At 37.2% G+C, this 24,285-nt stretch overlaps 1 protein-coding gene across 1 annotated transcript in view; it reads right to left on the bottom strand.

Annotated features, from left to right (window-relative positions):
• The window catches only part of ELAVL2 (ELAV like RNA binding protein 2), a 47,431-nt gene extending 32,441 nt beyond the window's left edge, over positions 1–14,990 (bottom strand). The window contains exon 1 of the mRNA XM_085314944.1: positions 14,756–14,990. Coding sequence (XP_085171070.1) covers positions 14,756–14,981 — 226 coding nt within the window. The 5' untranslated portion in view covers positions 14,982–14,990. The remainder of the gene's footprint in view (positions 1–14,755) is intronic.
• Positions 14,991–24,285: the final 9,295 nt, after the last annotated feature.

Genomic DNA, 24,285 nt, shown 5'->3' with positions numbered 1-24,285 from the left:
GAGCTTGTCTTCTAAAACTCTAACATAACAGTCGCATAAAAGAGCTGAACTTCTCCACGCTCCATCTTCACAAAGGAATCAGAGAGAGGACAAAAGTCTTCAGATACTGCAACTTACTTGAAGTACAAGTTAAAGAAGAGAATCCCTCCCTTTGTTTGACTACTGTACCCATAAACTGGGAAAACAGGTGCAAGTAAATAAATAAAACAATCAAGAAGTGAGGCTAATGTGTTTAACAACAAGAGACAACTTCTGTAAGCAAGAAGATGTGGTAATGTCACTACTGTGTAGCTGCTGCCTTCTGCAGGTCAAAGGGTGACAGTGTATTTCATAACAGATCGGGGAGTAGGACAAATACTTTTGTTGCTTTTTCAACCTAAGAACCACCACTTAAGAGGGAACATATCTCCAATACCTACAGTTATTTCAGAATAATATTAATTTCAGTGATGGGAAGAGATCAGCTTCAAAAACTCTTTACTCAGTGCTACTGGGCTGAATAAATAGTAACAGGGAACTATGGAGTCCTGTTAAAGTTCAGATAAAAGTGCTCAGGTATCATTTATAATTCTTGTTACACCTTAAGAGAACAGCTTGAAAGGCAGACAAGCACTGGCTCTAGCTCCACAGATGTTAAGCGGCACCCTTGAAAGCCATTTCTTCTAAAATATAGCTAGAGCTTTATCACACCAGAAAGGCTCCTGGGAGTTTACAATCATACAGTAAACTCAAATGCTGTGTTTTCAGTGGTCATGCAGCATTTTATCAAGCTCCTGAAAAAGATTCCTATAGTCTTCTGCACAGTAGCAAGATTACAGAGCCAATGTTAGGCCAATACAGGAGGTGCTTATCTTCCRTTCCAGAGTCTCCTGCCACTGCCCTGTTGTCTACTGAATCCATGTGACTCTCCTATCCTAACAGATATTGCTGAAGATAGGCTTCTCAATTATGCACTCTGATGAAAACTGACTTCCCATATAAAGTTCACAGCCCATGTGGTAGAATTTTAGATTTCTGTTTGGGTGCACAGATGGAGTTATATTTCAGCATCACTCCACTACTATGTGGTGGGAATATTATCTGGTCACTACCAAACACCGCAGAAACAGCAGTTTTGGTATTAGAGAAGTTACCATTGGTTCATTTTTTTTCTAGGGTCAATATTTGCGTTATTTCAATATGCTCTTTTAACTCACAGCAACCAAAAGTCCTTTGACAGGCTTTGCTGCACAGAGGACATCTTTGAAAGCGTCATGCACTCAACACATGAGGGAGTCCTTGGCTGTTCTATCTCTGAGCTACCAAAACCCAATGCAAGGGCTGAGCAAGTTAGTTTCAAACTACCTGTTGATTACTAAAGTAACCATCTAATCTTACACTTTGTCTAGACTTTTTGAAGATTCCTGCAAGATGCACAGACCAAACAAAACAGAATCAAGAATTTAAGCTGATCATTCTTCTACTGAAAAATAAAAATGGTAGGTGTTTTAAAAATTTTATAAATGATGAGTTCTCTGACATAAATTGAGCTTACTTTAAGGAAAGGAAAAAAAAAAGATTTAAGCTGTGCCCCCCCTTTGGTCTTGTTCACTTACTGATCAACTTAATAGATAAAGGAGAAAAAGCAGCCTCCACAACTTGCAAGCTATCAACATTAATTTGTGTTTTCTTGTTATAGGAATTATTCAATTTCAAATTAACACTATGACACATTCTACATAAAGATAAAATCATAAAAAATGATATTTACATTTGGTTATTAATACATCTGAAAGTGAATAGGAACAATCAATCTAACAAAACTTCTCATTCTAGCACAAGAATTTACCTTAAAAAGAAACACTGCATCATATACCCCAGAAAACTAAAAAAAACTGGTTTTTTTTTGTTTTTTTTTTTTTTTAACAATAGTCTCACCTCACTGAAATTGTGATTTTATTAAACTTTTGCAAAGATAGTCCCACAATAAAATAATGAGCTAAAGGATAAGACCAGCAAGAACTGGAACATCACACAACACAAATGTTTTAAAAAAAAATAAAAGCTCATCTTCCAAAAACATGATATACTATTTGCATCAATGCTTGACAGTGAAGAAACATACTCCTGAAGTTAAGAAACAATGTTAAGGAGCAGAATATCATTATCTGTAAACCCACATTGGGGGGGGGGGGGGGGAGTATGGAAAAATTCTAACTGATTTGGAACTTTTTTTAAATAACTAAATTTCAGTTCTATGTGCTGCCTTCAACAGATTTACTCCTTGAAGATCTGTCAGCCTGTCCATGATTGAAAGTGCCTGTCCATGATTGCTGTCCATGATTGAAACAGATGCCTGTTCCCTAGTGAACATTAATACATTTTCTGTCACTAGTCTACTTTCAATTCAGTTTCTCTGAATAGAAGCTGGTTGGCCAAGATCCCCTGAAACACCATGAGAAGAAACCAACTTTTATCACTGTAAAGAGTACCAACAATCAAGTTCATAGCAACCTGACATTAAGTTTTTTTTTTTTTTTTTTTTTTTTTTTTTTTTTTTTTTTTTTTTTTTTTTTTTTTTTTTTTTCTCTTCATCACTTTTAATGTTGTGCACACTTGTGGAAGAATGCCTTTAAAATAAATTTGCATGGTACTTTTAATATTACTACCATATGTCTAAAGGCTTTCATTCCATATCCCACGTTCCATCAATGGACCCATATCATTTTTCACAAGCCTCCTCAATGTTCAGTAGAGGGAAGAATGGATCTGAGCAAACAGGGTACAGGCAGAGTAAGTGCCTTCCCCAACTGTACAAAAGCACAAATAGCGTGGCATAAACCACCCACTGTAAGAGACATAACACTTAAATATACCTGCAAGCCAGCAAATAATCACAGCCTCCGATACTGCAAAAGCGCAAAAACAGGGCAGCAGAATGAGCAGTATTTGTGGCCTATGTTCAAATTGATGAATACAGAGGACTGAAGTTTGATAAAGAGGATTTCACCTACAGGAATTTAAAACATCCACAAAACAAGATCTTTTAGATGTCTAGATCTGCAATTCAAAACATCTGCACACTTCACAAGATGCTAGTGCGATGCTCCCAAGCTACAGTTTACAGAGCACTTATTTGTCTGCAAAGAAGGGGCTAGTCAGCCAGCCCTAGCTTTTATTTTATTAACTGACTGTCAAAAAGAAATGCTATTGCAGCTTCACAAGCCATCCCTGCCAATCGAGTCTGGTTTAAGCCACCAGAGGTTACCAAAAGCATTTTATTTTGACACTGAATCATGCTAAAAGCGCACACCAGGGTATGCAATTTATTAAACTCGAGCATGATCTAACATTGTATCTACACAGCTATGGTCTCTGGTGAAAGAAACTAAAGGAATTAGGACAGAATACTAGCACTGCTTGCTTACCATTTACTTTTAACACTAATAATTTACATTTCWGTCCTTTCAACTTCACATTGCAAGACCTGAACTGCACTTCAAAATCAGCTTCAGCAAAATTTAAGGAACAGCATGATTCACTGAGCAATTCCCATTTAAATAGCAGTTTGCTTGTATTTTAAGTAGATGGCTTTTATTTACCGATACACATATACACCAGTTATCAAATACATTTGCATAAAGTTCGCTACTAGATTTTAATTTTCATACTTCAGTGCCACTTTTCCCCAAGCCCAATTCTTGCTCCTAATCTGGAAAATTTTAAATCAGAAAGACTGAAGGATGAAGTACTGGCCAAAGTACTCAACAAATAGTTTATTCTGCCATACACTAAGACTAAATCCATAATTAAGCAGCAATTACTAGAGGTATAAATCCAAGTTTTTAGGTAAGAGAAATTTAAGTTTAATCTCAGAGGGGTTCAATTCTCCCACCAACTTAGCACCATTCTCTTGCCTTATACCTCAAATGGCTTTTCATGTATAAGTGACTAACACCATCACCTGCTACTTCACCAGCATAAGCTATTTTTCCTGGAAGCTTTTTATGGCTTGTCGATATCAGGTACAAAAATGAAGTGATAGTTTTGTATTTCCGCCAGAGTAGGCAACAGTAGTACTCATAAGAGAGGATGTAGTAGATACTGAGGTTTTCATAAACCTTAACAAGAAGTTCAGCAAGCCAGGGAAGGGGAGGAGGGGAAAAAAGTTAACTGAGGGTTACTCATAGACACACTACATCCAAACAAGGAGATAATGACCTGAAAAACAAACCTGTAGAACATTTGGAAGCCACAAATGTATGTGGAAAACATATATGCCTCTGCACACAAGCAAAATACTAAAATATTTCTTTACGGCCACTAAAAAAGTCTGAATACTGATAGTCTTTCCTATTACTGATTCTCTTGGGTTCATAAACAGGACTGGTAAGAAAAATATGGACTGCTTGAAATTAAAGTGACTGGCCTAAGAAGCATGCTTGCTTACAAAGGGGCTTGTGATGCAACTGGAAACCACTGTGTTAAGATTAAAAACAGACCTCAGAATTTGCTAAATCAGCTACCTTACCATCTTACCTTAGTCTTTACCATTGCTAGTGGTAATGAGTCCTAGAGAGGACTTGCTCCTGGCAAGAAGCATGACAAGTCAAAAAATGCATGTTTTGTCCTGTTCTAGCTTCTAGTAACTTTAAATAAAGGGAGGCAGAACTGTGAAAGCATTTGTGCATACAAGTAAAAATACAGCAGTTTTGAGCAAAAAATCCTTTCCATTCTTAACATTAAGATATATTGTTGTTGAATACTGGATGTTCTTTTAACCTCTCCCCCCCCCCCCCGCCTTTCATTTTAGGCTCTTATTTGCTACTTAGCTGCAGAGTTTTGAAAGACAAATAGATCCTGAAAGGTGTCAGAATCAGAAGTTTGTTTTCTAAAAATTTTTTAAAGACATTCTGCAGTAGTTACCTGTAGTATGGCTTTCAATGTGTTTTTGCTGACTGAAAAATAGTCATCAAATTACTGGCATTTCTTACAAAAATACTAATATTCAGGCTAGGGACAGAATTTAATTACGCTAACTTGTAATAAAGTTGTGTCCTCCCAATAGCTCAAAGGGAAGTACACTTCTTTTGATTTTAATAGTAGTAATTAACATGCAAGAATAACCACTAATCTGGAGTAGCAGACAGTAGAAAACAAAGCCATCTATCATTGCAGTTAGCAAATACGCACAAGATATGAGGAGGAAAAAAAATGTATATCAGGTTCAAGCCATGAAGTAAGCTCTATGGGAACACAGCCAAATTCATCTGGAAGAAAGTAGAGCATTAGTCGCACATAAGGGGCAAGGGAGCAAATAAACAGGAAAAACAACAAGAAAAAAAAACAAAAACACATCCACATCTTGCTATAGATAACCATTATGAAGCAACATTAGACCTCAAATGCATCTCAGGAGGGCTGCTGCTTAATCTATATGAAGCAATATGAATCTATATGAAGGAGGGAGTGGTACCAGAGAGCAGGAATAAAGCAACTTTCATTTTCAGTATAACTGGACACTTAGACAGAAAAGTAGGTAAATTCCAAGTCCTCTTAGTCCTTCTGTTTTGGTCATAGTTCTGCTCAGGATCTCAAAAAAAAAAAAAGTGGCTGAAGCAGTTATCAATAAAACGTAGAAACCCTTGAACGTAACCATGCCTTTGACTCTAACAATTTTCATAAAAGTGATCAAATGCAAAAGGGATCTCAAATAAACCTTAAAATGAAATCCAAGATTTCAGTTGTATTTGTATCAGCTATTTTCCTTTGTCATGTAGATTAAATGATGACAAAAAAAACAGAGGCTCACACTATTTTCTTCTTTTCTTGACTTCTAGAGCTTTCTATCACTTCAATTCACACTTGGCATACTCCACAGAGACAAAAAAATCTGAACAACAGTATAGTAAGTCCCTGTCCTACAGCTATGTAGAGGAACACAATGTCACCTGAAACACTTGCGGTGTAAGAGCTGCCAGCTGTCTTAGTACATCACGATGTATTAAATGTAGAGCTAATGCTTCCATACAGTAAATTAAGTATAAAAATATTWATTTAAGGAAAGCTCAGATTCTTGCTTCTATAAGATGATACACCAGCTGCTTCAGTACACAATGGGCTGACCACAAGCCTGTTAGGACCATCTGCAAAAGGAAATCTTACAAGCTTATTTACCATATCTGCTTGTAGCGATGAAAAGTACGTACTTGCTTTCTCTAAGGATACCCATTTCCAAAAAAGCTTGTAACAATGCTAGCCACAGCATGCCAGACTTCACCAAAACAAAAGTCTGAACTATTAGAAATACCTGGCACTAGTCTCACACACTGAAAAGCCATAGTGGCTTAAAAACATTTCAGATACCCACAAAGTGATTACTTGAGGTCTCCTAAAACATAGTAGTTACATCATAATTAACATTTATTCACAAGAACTGACCTAGAATCACTAGGGTATTTCAAAGCACACCCGTAATATACCTAGAAGCACCTAACAGGAAGCATTTGGATTGATAAAACATGCCACGTACATAACCTGAGGATTTCAAAGATGTGAACAAAGAACACTATCACTGCTAAAAGCACCCAAGAGTATCTGATATCAGTAGGAGTGCTGGTAGTTCGAACACTGCAACGCTGCCTTGGGGTTCTCGTAAACCACCTCATTTTGATGACAGTAAATTTTAATCTTTGTCTGCAGGAGAGTGCCAGAGAAAATACGTATATTGCATTAATCTCATAAAAAAGCACAGTGCTTGCTGAGAAAAAATGATTCATCAAGATGGACATTTTGATTCATTACATTCAGAAAGCATTCCTAACTGCATTTAGTCTTAAAAATGTTCCTGTTTTAAAGCACTTTTAAGTGTGTGCTTATACTATGTATCCTGAGATCAACTCATTAAATCACATTAAAATACTGTTGAATAAACAGTTTAACCACTTTAAAAATAGTTTTCACATCAATGTCAATACTAAGAGCTCATTAAGTAGTAATAGAGCTCCAAAACAGTCTCTGCAGACATGAGGTCAAACCATTTTTAGTTACTCTTTTATTTGAAGGAAAAAAATGCAGCCTAGAAACTTCTGAAAGTCTAAAATTTTCTGAAAACAGTATGTGCCTGAAAAAGTGGATATTTTCGGAAGAGCAAAAGACAAAAACACTATCTTGAACAGCATATAATAAGTTACTTTGTCGCTACCTGTCTGCATGAATCACTTTCAGACGATACACGAAATGCAGTTAAGTTATGCATTTTACTATGAAAAAACACAGTAAATTCCATTATATCCTTTCTGGCGACATTAAACAGCAATGCTCCCAAGCAGAGAAAAGACACTGTGACATAAGATATTAACACATTTGAAAATTTTCCACCAACACCACTCTGGATCCATACATCAGGTTTGTTTGAAAGACAAACATGTTCAAGTTTATCCCTGCAATCCATACAAATGAACATTATTCCAATCACCAGCTAACAGTCCAACTCTTTGCTGTTAAACCTTCCTCTTGCTTCAAAACACCAAGTCCCTGTGCCACATCAGAATCTGCATTTTTAACAGTTGCAGACTTCAAAACATGAAGTAGCTTGAAAATTAAAAAGCTAGTGTTAACAGCAACCCCCCATTCCTCTACCCTCCCCAAAACCATATTTGAAATTCCTTAAGCAAGCTGCTCCAAAAAGAACAGACCGAGCAGTCTGTTTTGTCATACATATGAATATAAAGTTATTTTATTTTTATTGCCAATTTCACACCTACTCAAGGTATCCTGCTGGCAAGACCCAGTCTCCCAGGCAGTACCTTTGGTCCACACCAATGCCCAAATCAGGAGTTGTTTGGCCTGGTCTCTGCAAGACCAATTTTCTAGTCATGCTCTGCTCAAATACAGCATCCTTCCCCTCACAAAAAAAAAAAAAACAGGAAAACCCTCTTCTATTTCACAGCCTCAAACAACTGTTTGGGCAGGCTGCAGTAAAGCTTTATCCCAAGTATTTCTCGTTAGACTCTGATCACTCTCCTGATCACATATGTACATGGAGCATACACTGAATTATGACCAATATTACTGGAACTACTATTGCAGTAATACTTAATGGGATAAAGCTCAACTCCTCAGACAAGATCACCATTTCTAATTCAACACAAGTTTGCTATTTTCTGCTGCAGAATCCTCTGCACTTGTTACCATGGCTCTTCAAGGAAAACAACACAGAACACGCACGAGACATTTCAGTATTAACAATTAAAAACTATTTCTGTACAAACATTAAGTCCAAGCATACTGGCTACAGCTGCATCAATTTTCTGGAAACATTCAACTCGCAGGCATTATCTCAAAACTGTAGTTCTAGGCACCTGCTGATTTCTGTACTGCATTTTACATCTAAACTATGACTGACAGAACAGTAACAGGACAACAATTCTGAGTATGTGGGAAATTTGCATCTGTAGAGGGCAAGCTGCAGAATTAAACGAGACCAATATGCAGAAATATGCAGAATTAAACAAGACAAGACAGWCTACAATTGTTTCTAGACTGGAGTAAAGAGAGAGAAGAAAGAAATACGATTCTTCCCCCTTCCATCTGTTTTCCACCACAGATAGTCACTGGTCATCAGCCAAGTGGTAACACTGATTTTTGAAGGAAGGTGCACAGGAAGATCAGGCTTCCAGCCAGCATGTAAATTTAACAGTCATTCTATGCAATGAAGTCTGCAGAACAAGCCCAGGTACTGGTGAGAATGTCCTGAAGTAAGCCTACCCTCTGATCTGGAAGAAGCCAACATGTCAATAAAAACAGTATGTATTATGTACTACAGTACTACATAGAAAAAAGTGCCTCATTGTACTAGATGAAAGCAGCTATTAACAATACTTAATTTCAGCTATACAAGTCTATTGCTGTGAAACACTATTTTAGGCTAATCTCTAAATATATCCTGTCATGTCTTACAGGTAACACAGGCTTGCACACTGAACTGCAAGCTTACAATATCCTCATATATGTGGTGTTACTAGTTCATACATGCTCTACCAAGAGAGGCAGGTAAAACTGTCTTGTCAACAAACAAATTTTCTTTTAGATAAAGAGATTGTGAAATTTCTARGCACATGCATTACTGCAATCAGAGAACCACAACAGGCTCTTTGAAGCTCAGAAAACAAAGATTTTCTCTCAAATTCATGAAGTCTGATTTCAGCTGTTCTCAGAACAGCTCTCAGAAATGAGAGWGAGTCCTCTAAAGACCATGCGGAAAGGTGACAACTTCTCAAGCACTCCTGGGAAAGTGATGAAAAAGCAAATGCCTCAAGTCATGCAGGGTCTTCTACTATGCTAAAACTAAACATTTATTTTCCAGATACAGAACTGATTTCCCACTTCAGTTCAAAAAAGAGCTGGCATTAGGAAGTGCAGTCTTCCTTTTCATAATACCACCACATTCATTGCCATTTTGGCTATTCAAGTTTCAGAAAAGTCACACTATAAAATTAATCCAGTTGGCCATATTAAGGTAAGTGTTAAATGACAGCTATCACCATCTCTTGCATTTGTAAACAGCTGCTGAATAGATCAGAGTATCAGAGAGTTTAGGCTTCTAATGATTAAACCAAAGGATGGACATGCACAACTTGTTATAGAGATGCAAGCTAGAAAGCAGTTTGATAATTAAGACTTCATTAAAAGTAAAGGGAGAGTGTAGAATAGAACGCATTTGCGGCTGGTAAGAATTCAGTTGCTGCTTTGTAGAGACCATGGTCCCCCATTCATTGCAGAACTAAAAATAGTTATCTGGTAGTTTTGTACCATGTACTTAACATATCTGCACCTTGGAAATACGCATGAATTAAGTCAGAAGCATTTAAGATTTTACTTGGACCCCAAAATATTCGTGCAAGATGATTATTTCAGATAAATTATTTGGTTTGCAAGTGATGATAGGTGATAACTCATTCTTCACTTCTCAGATGCTGCTTTTGCTGGTGGGTTCTCCAAACAGACTAATGTACAGTACATCTTACAATCTTGATTAGCATCACGGTTTAATTTCTCCTCCTTCAATAAAACAGAGCGGTAAACARATGGTTACAATTCCTGCTGAGAAGATTGCCAGGGTCTGCCCATTAGCTGAGCAAGTATTTTCTACTTCAGCTAGAAGAGGCGCCTCAACAGCAAGTTGACCTTTACATTGCATGCTCTGAGATGACTAGGAGGGAAAGAAGTGTATCCATCTTTTCTGCATTTCAGCTCTTTACCTCCTTCACAAACAAACCATTATATAAGCAGGGATAAGGGATACAAACTTTACATAGACAACACATTGCAAAGAATTGTAACTATCGGTTGAAATTAGGATACCATTCAAGTAAGTTTCCCTTCCTGGAAAAAGTCTCTGCTTAAATTGCCAATACAGCCCTTAATAAACAAAGCTTCAGACTGCCCACATGGAATGAAGAGCTAACTACAGACTGCCTCCCTTTCCTCCAACAGGTTTTCCAGGGACAGGGAGGCCCTGAGGCTTAACTTGAAAGAACCCTGAAATACATAGACAGCTTTAAGGAACTGTGGTACTCTTAAAACACAGCCCTGAACCTACTCCAGTGGTGAAAATGGGGGATAATTCAGTTAAAGCTCACAGGATGCTTCTAGCAATAATTTGGGGCAAGATGTTCGTTTCCTCCTTTGGTTTCCTCTGAGTTTCAACATACCGCACTAGTGATCCAGAATGTAGCAGGCCTTGAATCCACTGCCTGCCTATATGGACAAGACACTTCTTGTCTTCAGAGAACATTTCATTGCTAAAGAACTTGTTCCTGGTTGTCGATTAATGCTTTTTTGTGAACTGTTTGGGTTTCTCATTCACTCATGCAGATAATACCAAACTCCCTAGAACTGCTTCTGTACTGGAGTTGTCTTATCTGCTTAAAAAAAAAGTGTTCTTCATTCTGAGATGTTTTACACAAAGTCTTACTTCCTGAAGAAAGGAGATTGTGGCCAGATGATGCATCCAGTAGTGACGTAGAGCAACCTGAATTAAACAAAGGTAGACCAATGCTTTACTGCTTCAGGTCTCATTCTGTGGTTTAGTCTATACAAATACGTATTTCAATTTCTATGCTCCTTCTAGCTTTTCATTGATTGAAGGTATTTGGTAAGTATTAACTTACAGCAGCTCAAGATGAATACCTTAGTTCCTCAGTTCCGGTGTTAAAACAGTAAAGAACCCCAAAAGTCATGCAAAGTCTGGTAACAATCCCCTGGTTCTAGACTTCTAGAGGGAAAAAAAAAAGGAGGGGGGGAACTTGCTCCCCAAGCACTCTCCCTGTAAGACCTGAAGATTAATAGGAAGAGTAGGACTAAACCTAGAGCTCTTTCTCCCCAGCATCCACTTACACAAGGTAATCTTGCTTCTGGCTTCTGAAATTAGAAGTATTGCTCCCAATGCAGTTATGAGGTCAAGTATTTCTCAGTCACACACACACTGACACCTTTTGGGAAAAAGAAAAAAAAAAAAAAAAGATGCAGTGTGTTTGCAGACAGCTGAACATACGCTCCTGAAAGCTCAGGGGCTGCTGTCTGATAAAGAGGAAACACTGCTTCTCTCTCTGTAAGAGAAAACTACTAACGAGTGTAATTTAACTTAAGGATCCTTCTTAGGCATCACTTTATGCTTCAGAGAAAACACTGCATCTTCAAATGAGGGATCTGATGTTAAATCTTACTCCATTTTCAGAGGAGGAGTCTTTTGGCATTGAGAAGAAAGATGAGCTTCTCCAAACATCAAAATATCATGTAAGGAGGATGTGTGCAATTTGAATATTTATCATTAAGGCCTTGAGGCCATCTTTGTGTGCCTCAAGCAATCTTTAGTTGGGAAAAACATTCAATGGTTTAGTAAGGACAACCTTAATAAAGAATGCTAAATATATAGACTCAGATTTCCAAGATAAGGAGTTAAACACCTTGATTAGCCATTACACAAACTGATTGATGCCCACTGGCCCTGATGAAGTGCCGGTTACAAAGAGACAGGAAACAATTAAGGAAAAATCTTTTGCTTTGAATATTCCTTATCTTCAGAGAAGAAAGCCTCATTTTCTGTTTGAATCAGCTTTTAGCTGAAGACAGCAATATGCCGCATCTAGTCTAGTTTGTCTGACATAGTCAAGCACATTCAATACTCCCTGTAGTGAAAAGCAGACACTATCATGAGGTTTCTTAGAGTCCAGTGTCAGCTCAGAAGAACTAGAGGCAGTGGTTTTGGTAACGAAGGCAATAATGCTGGTTAAATCTAAGCCACGAAGTACCTGGCTCCAATTCCCCCTAGCCAATATCTTAAAAGTAAACCATCTGCTACAGAGAACAGTGCTGGTCCTTAAGTTTCAATGGGCAAGAAAAAAAAAAAGCCTTCATTAAAAAGCATCAAAATCAGAAACTATTAAATAGGAAGGAAGTTAAGATCAATTGTGGGCCTTACATAGCCTCTTAGCTACCATGTAGTCTGTATCACTACATGGTCCTTACCTCAGAAAAGGTCTATAGGACTTTACTAATCACTAACTGAAAAAAGAAAGCCATGAAGTGTGGCCTACTGAATCCACTAGGACAGACAGATCCATTTTGGCAGCACCCTTTAAAGAAAAACAGGCATTAGTCCCTCCTTTAAGCAAGATACCGTGTTTGAAGGAAATTCCTTTTCAAAGTAAAAGCTGTATGTATAGTACAGTCAGTAGAAGAGACCAAGACTTCAACTGAATCCCATTCTTGCAATCTTGGGAGCAGACAAGTACAGCTACTTCTCTTTGGGAATGTTAAAATAAATAAATAAAATTGGCAACACGTATTTTCACAGGTACTGTGCAGAGTTAAACTGGAGGTGGTCAGGCAGTGAGACCTGAATCCAACTTGTGCCTAGGAATACAGAAGTGTAATTTGACAAAAACTGTCTACAGATTAGAACAGCCAAGACATAGAATCATGAGCGAGCAATACCAAACATCCCCTTTATGTGGAACAGGGTACACTCACACCAAAACACAAGTAAAAGTGATCACACAGCATTACAACTCTTGTCTTCAAGGGGCAGAGAAAGAACAATGAAAGAAAAAAGCGTCCTCAAAAAAATTGCTTGTGAAAAATACTCAAGTGTCAAGTATTTGTASTCGAGCAGTGCATGTCAGTGAATCCTGGCAACTAAAGTATTTGTGATATGCAAATAGTTACAAGTTGAAGCAGAAGTTTTTCTCACTATGCAGCAGATTAGATGGTCAGCTTAGGAGAAGAGTTGCTAACATATTTCACTCTGCTAACCGTAGGCAAATGCAGAAATAGTCGAACAGAACAATGGGGAAATATTCCCCCACTACCTTTGTCCTGACCTATTTCCGCTTAAGTATTACCCTTCCACCAGTAACACAGCAGTGCTAGCACCAATGCAGACAAAGCTGGTAGAGCTTCATACAACCACACTAGAAAAACAAGTACTCAAGATAAGAGAAGAAAGCAAATGCTGCAAACTAAGGAGAAGAGATCTGTACTGAAGCTGCCTGAAGGCTTTTTAATCTTCAGTATTTGGTATTTCTTGTGCTCTGTTGGGAACACAGCTCTGCAATACATCCATTCCACCAACATGAACAGAACTGAAAGACACTGAAGCTCCATACAATACCTAAAAACTGTAGTTTATATCTTCCTACTCAGGGTTGTTGATCTAGGAACACTGAATCACAATAAGATTTAGCATGTGAAAAATGCCTATATTCTGCAACTACTTTTCTGTACAAGAGAAGTCTTTTCTCTTAGATCAAAACATGAAGAACATATAGGGAGCCTTGAGGAAGAACATTTTTAAACACAGAAGAAATAGCACATTCAGAAGCTGCAACCAAGAACATAATGACGTGTTCTTCAAAGCTGATATCGGAAGACTGCACCAAGCTAAGGTATAAAGGACCCAAGTCAATGTTCCTGTACACAGCTAATAACTAATGTCAATGTAAGATATATATAGATTTTTAATGGGACAAAGCTTGAAGAAGAGAAAACTGGAAGTGAGATACAAGCCAAACTTTGCCATTCACTCTTTCACTCTATTTAAGTATAGGTTTCCTGCTGATAATCCTTGCAAATTTAAACGACTAGTTGAAATGATGTGCACAAGTGACCTGTGCAACAGCTGTTAAAATAAAGTGCTAATACAAGACATGGTGTACTGCTTCTCATTCTGCAGTCCGCATTTGTAATCTCAGACCTCACATATTACTTAAGTGTGTATTCTCAAGAAAACTGCCATAAATGCTGCAGTGCAAAAACTGTTTTACCCAGAAAGCCACCCTTTTCCCCAAAGCAGTTTTAATTCCCATCCTTCAGAAAGTTTGTTAGCCCTAGCAGATACAAAACTAAAGTCATAGTTCCAATGGAGTTAACTATACAAGAGTTAACAACAAAAGGTTTGCTTGAGTTTTCGTTTATCTGCTTTTCTACATCTCAGTCTTCTTTCTAAAGATTGAGAATGTTTAGCCCTAAGGATTTAAAGGCCCTGTTAGCATTTATAGTAGTCATATACAAACCTGGATGAAACGCAGATACAAATGCTTCATTTTTTTGGCGTATAATCAAGATTGTGACACAGCTAAATTCCTTCAGCCTAGCGACATCCTCATTTATTTTTCTGCCTTTACTCTATGAGTTAGAAAACTATGATACAGCTGAAAGTTCAATACTAGAGAGGGAAGACAAATAAATGTAAAAAATCGCAGCACCAACATACCTGTTATTTTGTCTCTCACAAGCTTGCAGGATTCTATCTCACCAATGCTGCCGAACAAACTCTTCAGCTCCTCCTGTGTCATGTTCTGCGGAAGGTAGTTGACTATTAAATTGGTCTTGCTGTCTTCTGCATTCCCTGAATCAACTGGTGACGAGCAATTGTTTATGGCAGTTGAACCATTGGCTGTGTTATTGCATGTTGGTCCATTAGACAGTTGTGTTTCCATGGCAGCAATTACCTGCTAAAAACACAAAATCAGAACTGTCAAAATTCGTATTTTACGATCATTAGGGAAGAGTCCAAGCAAAAATCTAAAGGTTTTTCACTACAGAGAAGTGATACTGCCAGGCCTGTATAATACCTTCTCTGCATGTAAATAATAAATACAAATAAAATAAAAATAAAATTAATTGTTAGTCAAGACCACTATTTTGGAAACACACAGGTAAATAATATTGTCACTGAAGTATCTCTGAGAAGTTATCTGAAAGATATCAACAGCCAAAATTTGATTTCTGCCCTCCTGCCCAAATTCATTTAGGAGATTCTTAGCCTTTATGGTACAGAAGTTACCATGCAGAATGAGCCAGCTGCAAGGCTAATCAGTACAGTTAATTTACAAAAAGAACTGAAGTAACAAATCTAGTTTTCAAAATGACAATATTTGGTTTTACGGATATTTTTCAAAAAAAATAGTGGGGTATTAACTATGTCCTAAGCCTATTCCTGGTAAGTACGGGAAGACAGCAAGATTAATAATTTCTTTTAAAAGGGATGCTTAGAGAGCTAAACCAACGTGCTGTGATGGGAAACACTCTTCCTTGATAACCCTTAGGTCACTCTGCTGCCTACACTGATTGGAAATAGGTTTTTAATGCATTTTGTATTTGATTAAATTGGAATATACTGTTTTCCACTACTTCTTCCCTTCCCTATCAACTCACAAGAGTTAAATTTGATACTCTACTGGATTCACTGTTAGACATCAAAATAAGTGAGTGATCACCACTCCAAAAACTCTTGTATTTCATCTCAAAGTAACTGATTGAACTAGCTGGTAGATATAGCAGCAGTCACTTAGAAAAACGCTCAGTGGCTGCTAGATGTAGAAAAAGCACTCTGGCATCTCAGGTACTCACTGAATGGTAGTATTTGCAAATATARTAGCTTTCTAATGCTAACCAAATATCCAAGACAGCCTAATCAGAGACCAGCTATATAGGACAACTCACAACAGAAAATTCTGTAAGTTTGTTATCCATTAATAGATATTTCAATACAGAAGCAAGACTGATCAAAACAGTTCCATTTTTTTWAAAAAAAAATCTAGTAGTTATTGAAATTCAACTTCACAATAAAATTTCCAGGGGATCTTTTCTTTTCACGATAAAGCCTATCCCAAAATCATAGAATAATTTAAGTTGGAAGTGACCTTTGGATTTCATCTAACTGCTCTGTTCAGAGATGTATGTCTAACCAATGCATAACCAAACAGCTAAACCAACTGTACTCAGTGACTGCAAACATTAATTTTAGTAAGTCTCCTAAAAACATTAGAGAGAGGTTAGATTGAGTGTCTTAAACTATAATTCAGATGGTCCTGGAAAGACATTTAGATGTTTTGCACACATATATTCTTGAAAAGGTTACTTTAGTACAAAAAGAGAAAGGAAAGATGTCTGTTAGGAGCTTTTAATACAAAACCATGATCCAGTCTTCCTGAGGAGCTACCACTGGAATAGCTACAGTCTTCCTAGGTGACACACTCCTAGCAGCAACCTGTTCCTGGCCCCGTGACAAAGTAAGTGTGCTGAAAAGCTGAGAAAGTAGCTGTGGCCTATTAGGACAGATTACTTTTCAAAATGCTATTTTTTCCAGCAGAGCCAGTAGCCGGAAATGCTGTGCTCTAACTGAAGTTCGAGGATTGCATTTTAAAATAAATTAAGTGTTCATTGATCAAAATTAGCAAGATTTAGCAAGTTTAACAAACAATTCTCAGTTAATTGCACATTTATTTTGACGTTCAGGTGGCAAGAATGAAATCCTAAGCCAACACTCAAGTGAACAGCTGCAGTTGCCTGTGTGTGCTGAAATTAGTGTCTTTCAGCTAAAAAGCCATCTGGTCTGAATAAGCGATACTAATACGTTTTTACAAATAATGCATATTCCATTGATAGGTTGACTACAACTGTTCACAAATCACAAACCGTATCTTCAGCGGTTATCACATTTTTTATCCAAAAGTATTTTAAGAGAGAAATTCACAATTTTAAAACAATTTTAGAATAAAAATTGTAAACAGTTTTAAAATAGATACAAAGATACATAGTATASAGGTTTTTAAAGTTACTGCAAATTAGCATTCAGACCATACCAAAACCATTTTAGTACAATACTACTCTCCAATTATCCACTGGATGTTTTGAATTAGCACCAAATCTAATTGACATTAGAAGAAAGGCAAACCACTGCAGTTCAATTTCTACAGGAGATCACCATATTAAGGAAAAAGTTGTCGTGGTACCTCAGCGTGCTCTAGGTCCTGACATAATGGAGACAACCTACAACCTAAAATGAACAGGGTTAAAGTGCCAAATGAAAACTTAAGGAGTTTGGTATGGCCTCAGCACTATTAACATGTAAAAAAGTAGCCTACAGAATTTAAGAAAAATCCCACAGACCCCAGTCCAAGGCTCTGCTGCCCACGAACCACTTCTAAGCAGAGAAGCCACATCACACAGTCTGACTGCCATGTTAGTTTGGAGTTGCCGTCTGCAATATGGACACAAAAAGTACCATATGTTAGGTTAGCAAGAGAATGCAACAGATCAGTTTGTACAAATTTACAGTAATTGTATTTATATTCCCAGCACGTCCATGCAGTGTGGCTTAATTGAATTTTAGGCAATTCCAATCTAATCTGTCCAAGTTTTGTTCAAAAGTTGCTCTTACACAATTTGAGATGCTTACTTTTAAGAGATGATTTAAAGATAGCRCAATCTGATTACTCCTGCATCTAGCCTGGAAACTACCACAAGAACCACATAACTAAGAGGAACCACAGCACAATTTTTCACATCTGCAAGACTGGAGAAAGAAGAAAGGAAGGAAATTCAAAGAGTAGATTTTCCATTAGCATTAAGATGATCATGCACTGTTGAAAAATAATGCCCCTTACCTGCCTTCTGCAGCCCACAAAAATGCAGAACACAAGACCAACTGCTTTGCTAGAATCTGGTCTGTTCTTTAAATCCTATACCACCACATTTTAAAAATAAACTAAAACCTTGCACCAACTGCATTTAGTATGTTTTCTTGCGAAAGTTTTGCTGAAGCATGTAGACATACAAGTGGCAATAGTCAAGCATTTCTCAACAGAAATAACTGGTCCAATAAACAGGAATGCAAGAAGTATTTCTTTATAAGGTTACTTTTGTTCCCAAACTTTTTTTTTTCCCCTCTCTTTCCTTTAAGTAAAAGACAATTGCAAACCCACCTGGATTTCAAATGAATAGTGCTAGGTGGATACCAATAAAGCTAATGGGCCATTTGCAGCTGATTATAAACAGTTCAGATGTTAAATATCACCACAGTAAAAGCAGAAATAGGAAAGACTCCCAACTGCTGCCACAGTTGAAACTGATGTAAATCCAGGCTGGCCTTCTTGCCCTTTAAGTCTTGTTAGCAGATAAAAGAAATCTAAGTAATAGGTTAACCCAATATTATTTACATTACTCATCTTTAAATAAATGTGTGTGTGTATATATATGCACACACTCATGAATATATATATATATATATATATATATATATGCGCACATTCGTAAGTGTGTATATATAAAGACTCAACTTTTTGAAGACTGCCTCATACAGGGTTTCAAACACATGCATTTTGCAGGAGCTTTCCCTTTTAAAACAGCATAGGTTTGTTCCTGATAGGTTTCAACTTTCTACCCAAGTCAGTATGGTTAACTGACTTGATGCCTACTGTTTATTTTTAACCTAAGCACATATCAAGACCTTTACCTTTTTTACACAAAATACCTCAGGCTTTGATATCAGCGGCAAGCTTGCAAGGCATTCTCTCTGGTCTCAGCCCCAAAACAATGCCAATCACAATTTCTGAAGGACTGTTTGAAGAACTGCTTGTTATATCAAGAAAAAAGAACAGAAAATCTCAATTCACTTTTATTAAGTCCATACAGATTTATGAAGCAAAAATCAATAAAAAAAATGTAGTCTGCAAGTTTCTCAAGTATTGCAGTGATGCACATGAGAGATTACATATGTAAGACTTCTACAGCTCAGAGGAAAATAGCATGATCTGAGAGGTTTCCTGTGAGCCACCCGATGAGGCCAGAAACCTCCTACAGAAGAGCATACTTGTATGCACCAGATTGCAGTAAGCTACATCAGCAGACTTCACTGTTCTTAGAGCATCTCAGCACCTCAGAAAAGAAAAAAAGCACCTCTCATTTAAGGTATTTACAATTTACGTAACACATGCACCTTTACTGCACTGTTCCATACAATACTTGCACCAACGTACAACTTGTTATACTTATACCCTTACTATACTACTATATATCAAAACTCAAGTTCTGATCTAAGAATTCCTTCTAATTTTTTTTCCTCCCAGTCCTACACAGAAGATTTCACATCTAGTTTGGAAAAAAACATCGTTCTTAGCTATATTCCTTCTATTTATACTGCTGCTTCACCTGAAAAATATAAGAGTATCTATTGCAAGAGAAAGAAATGTGATTTTAAAGATCCATTTCCAACACAAACAACCCTATAATTATTTTAAGACTACCATGTGGAGCATGTTAAAATGTAAACTATGAACAGTTTCCAAAAGCGTGTTTTGTTTTGTTTTAATACTAAAACTAGTGAAGAATCACTGGTACAGCAGAAGAGATAAAACAGCTTTCGATCACAGTATCTTCTGTGGAGATAATATTACATTTCTATTTATTACACTAGTTCAGCAATTACTGAATTCAAAAATTGAGAAACCAGTTAAGTTCAGAAAACAGGATATATTGTATCTATTAATCTCAACTAATTCTTTAGTTCCATTAAGAGAGAAAAAAAAAGCAAGTGAATTTAGAAAAGGATATTCTAAAATATGCTATTTCTTTAGAGTCCTAAAAGCAGATGAAAGTGAAAACAAAGTTCTTCAGTCCAATAGATACAGTGAAGATTTTATTTACTAATGAGTACTGCATTGGAGCACTCATCTTTAAATAAATGTATTTTAGTTAATCAAACACAGTTTTAAGATTTTACATCTAGATTCCCTTAAACACTGTCTATGGCATTTTCTAACTAGCTGCTATCCAAGCAAGTCATTACTAAGGTTTGCCTACTAGAGAAGCAACTATCATTTTTTTTAGACCAAAGACATCAAGAGCTGTACACTCAGAAGTTCAAGATATACAATTTATGCTGTTACTCCTGGTTGCCATAAAACAGCCTGAATTATGGTAGTTTTTTGTTTGTTTGTTTGGTTGGGTTTTGTTGTTTTTTAAAGAGTGCTTTAGAGAATAAAGCAGAGCAAGCAAGACTAAAGTCAGAGCAGTAACAGTCACTGGTAAGAATAAATTGCATTGGTCCACTATTGGTTTTCACCACAGGAAAAAAGTGTTTCAGCATATAACACATTCAAGCACAGTGGAAAATACCGGATCTTGGCAATGCTAAGTCAAAAATGGAACCGAGATGCGGTGACAAAACAGGTGAGACTGTCCAGCCACCACTACCATCCCACACACACAGGCTAAAGGAGCCTTCCTTTACCACTGCTGGGGCCAAACCCCCCCCCCATCACCTGTTCTGCTTTGCTGTTTTGATTAACATCGTCTCATCCACCTTTATAAATCCCAGCCATTTTGGCTTAAAATTATTACACACAAATTTTTACAATTAGAATATACTTGTGTTTATAGGTATCACATAAAAAAAAAATCACTACTCATATATATAGTCTGATTAAGATGCATATTTCTATATGATATTATATAAATGCGATTACACAAAAATCAGCACCCTGAAGTGACCAGATGCCAGATATTAAATGCATCTCCCTCCAATAGATTACTTCTTTTCAAAGGCAACCAAAGCTGCACAATCCAATGCCAACAGCATCAAGAACAGACACAGCTGATTGGAAGTTCTCCGTACAGTCCTAATAGACCCTAAACATCCTTCTGAAGATTACCCTGCTATGCCACTCCTGATACATCAGTTCAAGACATTCAGAACATGCTTCAGGGACCATTATTTTCCCTCTTCCCTTTTGGTACAGGCAGTGGACCAGAAGCATGAGCCAATTAGCAACATGTGATACTTGGACAAGCTGATGTTACTGGATTTTGGTTTTATATTTTTTTTTGATTGGTTTGGAAGGATTTTTGGTATGTGTGTAGGGAGTGTTTCTAAAATCTTAAACAAAAATGAAAGAAACAACCATCACTCTCTGACGATTCAGTGAAAGAACAGAGCCCATGTTGAAAAAAGCACTCGGCACTAGATTTGGTTACATTGCTACACATTTGCTAGATGTCCAGTTCTACCTTAAAAATGAAACAGAGCAAAAAAATATATTTTTAAAAAGATGGAGCTCACTCAAGCTTCACTCTTCTTTTAATACTGTAGTAAAGACAAAAATCAGTAAATACTGTAAATTTTAATTACTGAAATACACGTAATAACACATTTTTGTGGGGGGTAGAGCAGGGAGTAGAGGGGTTGATCCAGTATAAGAGCTCCAAGAGCACAGCCTTTGCTGATGCATGGCTACTCTAAAGTCAGAGGAAGAGTTCAACATAAGCAAGGTGGTAGAAATAAGCATTCCGAACTTCTTTATGGGTAAAGGCACATATAGACAGCCAGAAAGCATCTCTTCAGTCTACATCTGCTTTTCAGATCAGAACACTACCAACTCCTCCACTTCCCCAATCCAAAGAGAATTTGTCGGTTACTCCAATATCCACACTGCAAATAGAAGTCTGATCAACAGAGCAGAAAGAGTAGTCAAATTACGCATTAGTAAAAAAGTACAAAGCCTCTCTAAAGCAATTAGGTTAGAAGAGAAATTTTCACACTGGCTCTTGTACTCATAACTGTACAAGTAATATGCTTAAACTTCCATACTTTGGCTTTTGCAAGGGCAAGAAAAAGGAGGAAGTAAGAGAAGAGGTGGAAGATGGATATGAACAATTACATAGGATGTGAGCAAAAGATCCTTATGAACAGTACTTCAGAAGGTCACTTTTAGAAGCTTTTGGGCAAAAAAAAGGCAGCTAGACAGCCCTGCCCATTAGGTGGGCAACAAGGAGGCAGCTGCTGGAAAGTTGGAGAAAAAATAGCCATCAGTACTAGCATGAAGCCTGCTACCAGGGAAGACCTTGGTAGTCCTGGTAACCATACTGAAAGGACAGAAGGGTGAGTTATCCAAAGGTAAGAATTTACAAGGAACAATGAAAATGTATACTTAAGAGAAAAAAGTCTCCACAGAACACGCAAAAATCTTCAGAAACTGTTAATGTTCTGACTAGCTGGCATTCTTGAGCCAAAGCAACCTGTAGGATGTTCTAAATAATGCTGCACTGGCTTATGCTGTCTTTTCTCTCAAATTAATAGCATTAAGCAATTGCAAGCAGTTCTATAAAATTAAGTATAACAAGATGAGAACACTGCTTAATAATGAACTGACCTAGAGAACATGCAGAAGCCATTACAAAGTCTGGTTAGTTCTTGGGGAGCCCTCCTTGACTGGGGAAAAGGGAGGAGATATACAAGAAAGCTGAAATAGTCTTAGAAATCGCACTGGAAATATTGACTCTAATATCCTTCTGTAAAGAAAACATATCTGCAATCTGTTAAATGATCTGCTCAGGATACAAAACTTCAATAAAGCATTTATTTATATATTCCTGATTATCCAGGTCATTATATAAAAACAATCACCTACAGCAACATAACTAGTTATTCCCAGAACGAGATAGCATCACCACGCAGTATTAGTAAGTTTAAGCGAAGAATGGAAGAGCCCAACACAAAACAATATTTTTATTGTTATCTTTCATCCAAAAAACGTTCAGGATATCCTAGGAGAAACATTTATTATATTTGAAATGCTAACAATATGTAAAGTTAGGCCTGTCTTGCCCACCTACCATCTGTATTACTACTGACCTAAATAAAAGTTTCATCGAAAGCATAGCTGGCTCACACATAGAAAGTAGTTCATTGATTTTACTGAAATATATAAAAGATATCACCACCCCTTTATTCAATTAGATATTCTACAATCCAAACTGGTCCTCTGTACTAATCTACTATTCTTAACTGTCTTTGGTTATTTCAGATTAAAAAAAAAAATCGTTCTTAAAGGAAAAATATACTTGGTGATCTATTAAGAAATAACTGAGTAAAGGAAAATTTTTCAAGCACAAACCTCTCAGTAGGCCTGAGCCAAACAGCAAATCTCAAACACAAGTTGAGAACAATTCCAAGCTTAGTTGATACTTTAATAAAACTTTAAGAGATGAGATATGCAGACCTTTCAGCTGTACAACACCATTCACAAACCCTTGCCAACCACAGAAGAGAAGTTTTTGCTATTGCTCATCTAAACATTGGCCCACACTGTCACCATCTCATGTGCTAACTTGGTCACAGTCTTCTGAGAAAGTGCTACCTAATGCAATACACTCCTGACAAAGGGCATACGCATCCTGCAAGATGTTAAACTTGACTAGTCTCTTGCTACAGACATATCCCATCAGCCATATGCATCTGCAATCCTCTTGAGCATGATGTGAATAATGGATGAGACAACACCCTGAGATTCATAGCTGAGGTAAACAACTAGAGGAGTGCATTAAATATGTCATCTTGACACCTAGAAGAGTTTCAAAGTCAAAATCCACATTTAGGCAGACAGCCCCTGCTCCCCTTAAACTAGATAAAGAACGAGGTGGAAATTAAATGGGAGTGGGAGATTTGAGTTAGGCACTAAAAGTATGAAAGGGAATAGTTTTTTGGTGTTACACTCTTGTGCTCTTCCAGCAATTTCAAAAGCTAAAGTCCCACAAACAGCTGGAAATAGGAAGCAAAGTAGAACACAGCAACTCTGAGAAGGTGGCCAAATTTAGCAAGAATTAAAAAAAAAAAAAAAAAAAAAAAAAAAAAAAAAAAGAAGAAGAAGAAGAAGAAGCAGCCAGAAAAATCAAATTCTTCCTGATTCAGGAAGAAGCATGCATCGAGGCCTCTCCATCTACTCTCCTACTCCTTTCCCTGAAGGAGAATATAGCTAAAACATTTTGTCCCTCACATCTCAGTTTTTGCAGCACACAAGGCCCAGCAATGAGACCAGACAACTGGGTCCTTCCTTACAGACAGAAGGAGTCAAGGTTAAGGAAACTTCTTCCCTCCTCCAATTTTCCTCACAGCACTAGTCCTTCCTAGATTCCTGGCAGACGGAAAGCACAGGCCCGGAGCTTGGCAGTGTCACAGACCCC

Source organism: Rhea americana, unplaced genomic scaffold, assembly GCF_003343005.1.
Source record: "Rhea americana isolate MKP2758 unplaced genomic scaffold, rheAme1 scaffold_417, whole genome shotgun sequence".
NCBI lineage: Eukaryota > Metazoa > Chordata > Aves > Rheiformes > Rheidae > Rhea > Rhea americana.
This window is presented reverse-complemented; position numbering and strand designations above follow the sequence as displayed.